At 24.8% G+C, this 9588-nt stretch overlaps 1 protein-coding gene across 1 annotated transcript; it reads right to left on the bottom strand.

The window, feature by feature from the left end:
* Nucleotides 1-2802: 2802 nt before the first annotated feature.
* Nucleotides 2803-8877, bottom strand: LOC145845736 (NACHT, LRR and PYD domains-containing protein 7-like). Its single transcript, XM_082952805.1, has 8 exons — nt 8744-8877; nt 7055-8099; nt 5001-5169; nt 4750-4836; nt 4156-4286; nt 3519-3623; nt 3315-3403; nt 2803-2869 (listed from the first exon to the last, which is right to left on the bottom strand). The coding sequence occupies exons 2-8, from the start codon at nt 7883-7885 to the stop codon at nt 2803-2805; spliced, it is 1479 nt and encodes a 492-aa protein (XP_082808931.1). The 5' UTR covers nt 7886-8099; nt 8744-8877.
* Between the last annotated feature and the right edge of the window lie 711 nt (nt 8878-9588).

Raw genomic sequence — 9588 nt, 5'->3', positions numbered from 1 at the left:
CTTGATTTTTTAGTATTGTCTTATGTCAATAAGAACTCAGGAGTTTTAGAAAGAGAGATTTGTCAATTAGTAAGTAGGCAAATCCGATTGTTATTTTCGTATCCAAACTAATGTTCAGACCTGGAGGAAAAGATCCGATAGGAGAATTTAAACAAAGTATGGTAGTTTACCAGTTTAACTGCTTTTGTGAAGCTAGTTATGTCGGGATAACCTCAAGACAATTTTGCAAAAGAATAAAGGAACATATTCCAAAAAGTATCGATGACTTTTGTAAGAGTAATAAGAAAACTAAATCTATTAGAGTAATAAACGCTTCAAAACATCTGCTATTGCTGAACACTTAGTAAATAACCTTTATTGTGCTAGTAATTATAATTTAAAAATATTTAAAAATGTTAAATTTTTTTTTTTACATTTCGGATTTAATTAAACTTGAAGCTATTTGTATTTTGTTAAGAAAACCTAAGTTGTGTAAACATAAAGATTTGATTAAACTGTTTCGTTGTTTTCTTAAATTTTTTTATAAGTTGTTGCTCTGTTTTATTACCTTTTTAGTTGCATTGTAATCAGAAGTACTTATGTATTGTTAATTACTCTTTACTTTATTATTATTAGTTACGTTGATTGCATTTTCACTGTATAAGTTAGATTTGAAATTTTATTTTTATTGCTTAATATACAACTGACGAAAGAAGCATGAAATATAATTTTTTCTGAAAAATTAAATCTTATTTATATTTTTTGTTTAAAAGATTATTTTCAATGAACAAAAGCTCTTTTGTTAATATTTGTAACCCGTTCCCTAGTATAACATCGGTGTTAAACCTAACTTTTCACGGCTAATAAAATAAGTATGCCACCAGTAAGCGATAGGTTAGGTACCTAATATTTTGTACTAGAACTTTAAACATATATTAAGTGTAAAAGAACCTCGTTTTCTTGTAATAAAAAGTGCAAAATTATTTACGCTTAAATTAGTGAGTTAAATAGTTTTGTATTTCTTAGTGAGTTAGCTGTAAAATCGCTTGCAAAAACATTTCCTAATTTTTCAGATACTTTTCTCGTCAACTTACAGTTTATAAGAATGGACGAATGTTTATTAAAAGTTTTAATTTTTACACCTTAATATTTTCTATCCACTAGCAGGTGTCAAGAGTAATACAACATCAAACAACTTAAATGAAATTGGCTTTTATTATAAGTTTGTTAAATACTTTATTATCAGATAACTTATTTACGGTACATTATATATTTAAATAGACCTGATACATAAAGCAAGCTGTTGTAAGTTATTTTATTTTATAAAACAAAGTAAAAAAAAGTAACTAAATTATCAGTAAGAATTGATTGTATTACGTCACAAAATGTTTTTATGTTTACTCAGGGTCGGCAGCCTTTTGTAACTCACTACTATTTTTGTTAGAAAACGTTTCTCTCAAAACGTACTTTTTCGGAAAAAGGTTTTAGACCCAGAGTTATCAAAGAAAAAATTGTGTTAAATACTAGAAAAATACTCTACTAAAATTATATCAAAAAAACAAAGCACTAATAAAATACATTTATTTAGTTAAGGTGCTCATTGAAGTTTTTTATTACAATAAATTTTACTTTTATAATTAAAACAAATTACTTTTTCTATAGAAAGTACCTCTTGGGTTTGGATTTTGGCTTTGAGGGCCGCATTTAGCAGGTCCTATGTTTACTGATTCAAAGTATCTTAGCTTTGGATAACAAATTCTAATTTATTACGACTAAAATTTGATTGATATTTAATCAAATAATTACAAGTAGATTTAAATCGAACGTCGTAATAAAAGTATTTTTTTACACAATTTAAGCAAACCAATAAAAGTACAAATTAATTTTTTGGTTTATTAAGTATACAACAAAAAAAAACTCTTTGAATAAAGGAACACAAAGTGTTATTAAAATTTTGTTTATAGATATTTTTAACTTTATTTATGAAACTGAAGTTCTTAGTATATTTTAATTTAAACAAACAAAACAACATAGTTCAGTTGAATAAATAACTTAAGTTTAATATTTATTTTTATATTTTTTAAGTTAACTTCTATTATTGAGTATTAGTTTTTCTCGAAATAAAAAGTGGATTTAACAAATTTAAAATTCAGTTTCTGCAATAAAATCTATACGACTAAATCGTACAAAAACAAAGTATATGCAAAAGATTAAATACTCACACTTTAAATTTTTTTTTTTTAATAAAATATTAACAGGTTAAAAACACTATGATTACTTAGTTTATATTGATTACAAAACATACACAATTATTTTTAGTTTTTTGATATTAAAAAATGTTAAAAGTATACAATGAAGAACAATGTGAAGAAAATGTTTTTTTAGTTTTAGGCTTTGAAAGAATGGAAATTGTGTATATAAGTTTTTATTTGGCTTTTAAAGATGTTTTTTCATTAAAAAGAAAATGCATTTAATGAAACATAGTTTTTCAATAAAACAATTAAGTTATTAACATGTTTTTCGTAACATTTGTAAAAAAAAAACAATTATACAGCCCATATAAATTAAACTAATAGAAGTAAAATTTGAAAGTTAACACGTAATTTTAGAGAAATTAAAAGCAAAAAAGTTTTGAATACAAGCTTTATATAACTATCTGCTAATTTCAGAAAAGTAATTAGATGAACATTCTACTCTACTAAAATGTTTTATGTAGTTTAAAAAACTTTATAAAAAAATCAATATATTAACTAAAACAAACTGCAAAATTACAAAATTGATTGTTTATATTACATATACTCTTGTTTGATTGTTGAACTATTCTCATGATGTAAGACTTGAGTCATCCGAAGGTATTTGATCAGAATCTTCTAGTATTGTGATGTAATCACTGTTGAAAAGTTTTGAGTTAGCAATAAAGAACTGTTGATTGAAACAATTGTAAATTGTATACGTGATTTAATTGTTACAATGCTTTTATCATATATTACAAAAGTAGGACAATATAAAACCTGTTTAACACTTTAATTTTAAAAATAATTTAAGATGCACTTAAGTTCATATGTGTAAACACTTTTAAATACTTTTATTGAATAATTATAATAAAAATGATTCTAACAATTAATGCACAGTACTAACAATTTATAAGTAAACAAGTATATATTTGCATATAAAAAAAAAGTAACAACGCTCAACAACTACGAAGCTTCAAATATATATCAAAATATTTTTTACAAACCGAAATGATAGAAGATAAAGTGTATTAATGCAAGTAATTATTAATAAGACAAAAAGCTTTTGTATCAAAATAAACTTGATTTAAATAAAAAACTAACCGATTAGTAAACACTGGTGGCTGTCCTCTTTTTAATTTTGCTACAAATAAAGTTTGAAAACCCATATCACTTATTTCGATTTCAACTTCCTGTTATGAAAATAAAAAACTTCTTACACTTAAAAATAATTTAAAAACCGTTACTATCACAAATTACAACTTTATAGTAACTTGAGTATTAAGCTAATTTAATTTAAAAACTAACATCATCAGAAGCGATGTTGTTTGCTTGAAAGTTTGAAATTTTCTCATCAAATTTTATAAAATTTCTTAGAATTGTTTGATCGTTACCAAGCAACCTGATACGAATCTTTTTAATTTGGAATTTCATTGATGGAGTTGATTAACAACGAAATAATTTCCTCATCGTAATTTTGATGACGAGGCATACTCAACATTGAACCTTTTTAATTATTTATAACTTTACTTTGATAAAACTTTCAAATTCATGTTATGTATTTACTAATACCTTTAGCTAGATACAAAACAAAATGTCTTAAATGTTATTTATATTCTTATTATTTTAATTAACACAATACCAAATCTTAATGAAATGTATTTTTCCGAAACGATAAAAAAAAATAAATGTTTCAAAACTTTTATTCGATATTTATTTATAACATTAAAACAACTTAAAGAACAAAATAAACTTCAGTAATATGAAATTATCTAAACAATATTATAAAAGAAAATAACAGTTCAAAATTTATTTAACTAATATAAAACAAACTTTGATATGTGATGTTGTTAAAAGTTCTTATCACCTTCTTTAGACTAATTGTATTTACATAAGATAAATGTAATTCTTCTATTTGAGTTACAAAGCTACTTATAAATAATACGTCGGTTGTAACTTGTGGGCCGTCGATCCAAACAACAAAACTGTGACTTCTTAAAACTGACTTCAGTTCATTTATTATGTTGTGATCACAAATTTCATTGTAATCTTTTCTATCTACTTTTGCATTGACAGCTGTGGTAATTTTTTGTTGTTGGTTTGTTACTAAGTAAATTTATCTTTGATTTATTTTTAACAACAAAGTTTGTGTTATTTCAAATAAAAAAAAAAATATTATTTTTTTAATTTAAACAATAAGTTTAACAACGTTGGTTTTGAGAAGTTTTAGTAAATTACGAGTTGTAATGTCAGATACGCTTCTTATACAAATAGCAATACAATTTAAAATAAAATGCTTTAATACTAGTACGATAACATTATGTATAAAAACAAATGGTTAGATGTTTTCATAAAATAAATTAAATAAATAAAGTTAAACATGTAGGTACAAGTTTAAGTACATAATCAAAATAATTTAATTATCTAACATCAATTTTATTGTACATTCTAAAAATTACGAGCTATGGATAAATTAAATCTCTTTTATACGTATTTTATGAAGTTACTGTTAGATTAATTTTGAAACTAATTCACTAACAATAAGTATTGTTTCTATGACAACTAATAATATGTTCTGCTGATTTTTGAATAAATTTCATTTTCTTTCTTTTCAGTTCCTCATTATCTAAAACAATTATTTTGGTATTGAAACTAAAGTACAAATTTCAACAAATAAAGTAGCACATTTTACTATGTGTATTGAAAGCTTTAGAGTGAGTGAAAACACAACATAAACTTTAATTAAACTCTAAGAGTACAACGAATTAAAAAAAACTATTTGAAACTAACCAAATACTAGAACGTTCAATAATGAAACTGTGAAGGTACGCACAGTTGCAAAATTGTCTTCTCTAAATGGATTGCCATATTCATTAAGTTCAGGAAAAATTTCTTGTATAAAGCCACAGAAACTTGTGAAGTCTAGTTTCAACCAAGCGTGTCGGCTTGTTAAATATTCCTGTTTGAAATGTGCTTTTTGTAACAAACAGTGTTTAGAAATAATTTAAGAGATAGTTCAGTTTTTAAATTCTACTATTTCTTTTTTATTTGAAGACAGAAAATTTCCTTTTCGAATCATTTATGTAGTAGTAAAACACTTAAAAATTGTATCAATAAGATCAAGTCGTTTTATAAAAGAACTACAGGAATTTTTTTAAAATTATTTACCTATTTTTATTAAGCTATAACAAGTTTTTGTAAGACCTTTATGTTGCTTTATAAAAAACTTAATACTTTTTAGAGATTTTATTTGTTTCTAATGTTAAATTTAAACTAATTTTTGCCATAATTAAGTCGTGTTTTAGTTAGTTTATGAAGTTTTGTAAAATTTCGTAAATTAAAGCTTAATATTAAATGGAAATAGCATAAAACTTTATTATATTAGTGCTTAACAACCTTTACATAGAAATATAAGTAAAACTTTCAGTTTATACTTTTTCAATATAAAATTTAAAAAAGGTTTTCTAAATTCTTAGTAGATACTAAATATTTTGTTTTTTATCATCAACATTCCTAAACAATACAAAAGTATATAAACATTTTTATTTTTTATATGCTCTTTAAATTATGAAACGTTTTGAAACGTAACGTAAGTATTAATTACTATTAACCACATTTATTTATTTATACAAAAGTATAAGTATCTTAAGTATATAGTAAGCAAAAGTTTTTTTTTTGTTTATGAGCATAATTTTGTTACTAGATTCATTATTTACTTTTTGACATATAATATGTTATGCGTTTTTAGTAAGTTATCTAAACATTTAGTATACAGTCGCCTCTCACAATTCCACGCACATTGTGTCCAAAGCAAAATTCGAAAATAAACGAGAAAACGTAACTATAGTTTTTATTCAAGATGTACATAAATGTGAAAAGTTTTGATAAAAACTTTTTATATGCACAGATCTTTTTCCTTGCGCACTTAAGACTAAAGTTGTCTTATATGGTATAAGAAAAAGATTTGTGTAATGTTTCTTCTTGTTTTTATTTAACATCATTACCATATCCTGCTAAAAGTTTCTTTTGATCCTTTTCTTTAGAAAACTATTTATATTGCTGTTAGCTTTTATTATTGTGAGTCAATATTTTTCTAGCAGAACTTTAAATAAAAACTGTTTTTAACTATTTAAGCTTATGCTACACTGGGACACAAATAAATGTTTATTTAACGGTCAATGAACATAAGTATAAACAAATGTAAAGCTAGTTTATCATTTAAACTTATTAAAAAATAATATTTTATCATTTCAACTAATACAACATATTTAGAATACTAAGGATTATTCAATTTTATGTATTTTTTGAGAAGTCTAAAATACGTAACTAAACGAGAGTGCGTAGATTTGCGAAAAGTGACTGAAATGTTAAAACCTTTGAAAACTACAAAATTTATTTATAAACTCATTATTTAGTTTTTAAAAGATGTGTTTAAAATCACTTACTAGTTTAAACGTTAAATGTTTATAATAAACAGTTACTAGTATAAAATATTTTTAATTTAATGAAGTAAAATAAAAATAAAAAATCTATCAAATAGGAAAACTTAATCAGTTTTTAAGACTTTAAATATACTTGTGTTTTTTGAGTTTTTTTGACCAATTAAGCCTTATTTTTATTAATTATACCTAACAGTTGTTTAGAGTTAATTATAACTAAATTTTTATATTTTAAAACTTTAAAACAGTTTAATGTAATTTTTTTAAAATGTTCAATAAAAATTATAAACATATAAATTTTAAATAAACTGAAAATTAAAAACCTCTACTAATTATGAAAACGAAAAAAGCTTTTATCACTTTTTTAACTTTAGCTAAATATATGTTTGTAAAAACAAAAATAACCTGTATGCTCTGATGAGCGAAATAGAACAAGCTTGGACCAACTAAGGCTGAATTTGATTCCCCATGAACTCCTAAAGCGAGATCCTGGATTTCATTGGGATCAATTCTCAAAATAGACAGATCATTTTGATCAATGACAACTGATCCTTGCATAGTCTTTTTGTAAGCTAGTTCCATGATCTTAGTCATGACATTTGTGTCTTCAATCTCTCCTGCATTGTGTGCACAATCCTGAAGCCTTCTAAGAAGTTCATCAAAAAGACTTGCAGTTGATCTTATTGTTTTCCAAATTTCATCAAGACCAGATAAATTGACAAGCATAGCAAAAAGCCGTAGAAAAACAGGACAGTAAATAAGTTGTTGGACTCTCGGAGACTTTTCTTGAAGTTTTGAAACTATTTGGTCAACATCTCCTGTTTGGACGTAAAAATACATCAGTATCCTCATATTAGCTTCAGACAAATCGTCAAGATACAATACGGAATCGGGCTGAATTAATTTACTAAAGTTTAAAACAGAATGGGGTCTTGAAGTTAATATAAGTCTCACGCCAGGTAAAATTCTTCGCGTAAGAATAAGGAAAAGAAGTTGTGAAGGTAAATTCTTTTTATGAACGTTTACTCTTGAAGACTCTTCCACACAAGTTATCTCAAACCTTGCCTGGTCCAATCCGTCCAACACAAGAGTTACTTTGTGTTGGTTGGCTAATAACCAGGCAAGTGCTTCTTCTGTTTGGTTTTCATTAAAAGTAATACCACTTGAAAAATATCTTAATCCTAAACTTATCAAGAAAAACTTAAGATCAATCGGCTGTTGGGGATCAACAATCATAAGAGGAATGAATAAAGCGTATCGGCTGCAAGTAAATGTGGATAGAACACAACGTTTGCTTAGGGTGGTTTTTCCTGCACCAGCTGGACCAATAAGCAAGATATATGGGTTTGGATTAAATTTTAATTGTTCAATACGTCGTTTACTGTAACCGGGCTCATTATGTTCAGAAACACTTGACTCAGTAGACTGTTGAACTTCATTTTGATTTATTCTAAAATTTAAATTTATGTTCTAAGTTAGTTTTCTACTTTACAGCATACTTTAACTGTTATTTTTGATAACCTCTCTACTTACACTTTAAATTTATATTTTAAAGCATTAAGTTTCTCTGTAAAATAAAAATAGTTTAAATTGTTCATTTTAAAATTTAAAAAAGTAAGACTTAGTTACAGATTACCAAATTTGTTTGTTAAAATGTTTTTTATCAATTAATGCTTGATTTATTGAAGCTATTTTCATGAGAACATACTAAGTAAAGTAATATCTGCAGAAGAAAAATTCATAATCAACCGAAAAACTTTTTATTATAATAGCTTAATGCTAATAATACAGTTTCTAGTAATTTTTTAACTAATAAATTTTTCTATATAAACTATTGTAAACATGAAACTATGAAAATACTTTATTTGTTTAATCTAACTTGCATTCTATGACATATTAAATATTAATTATGGTAACTACTTAACTCAATATTTGAAATGTTTTGAGTTGATGTAAATAATGTTACTACAATTTCTGAATTAGAAACTTTAACTGAAGTTTTTTAAATAGACAATTTTACTTTTGTTTACATAACTGAAACAAAGACTTAAGGTTTTACTAACATTTTGGTAATAAAATCCAAACAAAACTAACCCAACTACGTCATCAAAATGAGCTACAGGAGCATCTTTATAAGCTCTTCTTTGTTCTTCAAGAACTCGGTACCTTCCATCAACAAATGCTGTATTCCTTCTAAAGTGATCTTCACTCACTTTCAACACAGGATGGACCACTGGCACGTTTCGATTCATCTCTTCAGTGTCTTTTATTCCCATCGGATCAGCAAGAATTTGACATTTCTTCTGAAGTACATCTTTGATCTTGAGAATAATACATCCTTCTATAATATTTTTATTTGTAGTATTGTTTTTGGTTTTGGCATTATTAAATAAATGAAAACAAGAGGCTTAAGTAACTATATGCAAACAACTAATTTTGTTTTAATATTAAGTTTTACTATTAGTTTTTAAAATTCATACATTTATAAAACAGATAACTTTATTGTCTAATCTTGTCATTCTTTTTTAATTAAATGCAGTTCTACTTTTAAAACTTTCGTCTAAGTAGATAAATATTGCTTTTAGTGAATAGCTATTATGTAAAAACAAATTTTATCTAAAATTTTGAATATAATGTAAAAGCTATAACTTAATTAGTTCGTGAGTTGTTTTCTTTTTATTTAAACTAATTTATCAATACAATTTCATTACTTATAAAACTTAAAGTATAACTGTTCTTCATTTTATTTATATAAAACATTTTTAAATTAAAAAAGTTTAAAAAAAATATATTTACCGTAAAGTCCATCTTTTTCTTTATAGATTGAAAAGTCATTACGGCCTGCAAAAAGGATTTTTTAATAACTTAAGATGACTCTTGCTTTAAAGTTTTCTTTTACAATAAACTGAGCCTATTTGCAAGTATTAAGATACTGAGAA

Source organism: Thalia democratica, unplaced genomic scaffold, assembly GCF_965202585.1.
Source record: "Thalia democratica unplaced genomic scaffold, ktThaDemo2.hap1.1 HAP1_SCAFFOLD_142, whole genome shotgun sequence".
Classification (NCBI taxonomy): domain Eukaryota; kingdom Metazoa; phylum Chordata; class Thaliacea; order Salpida; family Salpidae; genus Thalia; species Thalia democratica.
This window is presented reverse-complemented; position numbering and strand designations above follow the sequence as displayed.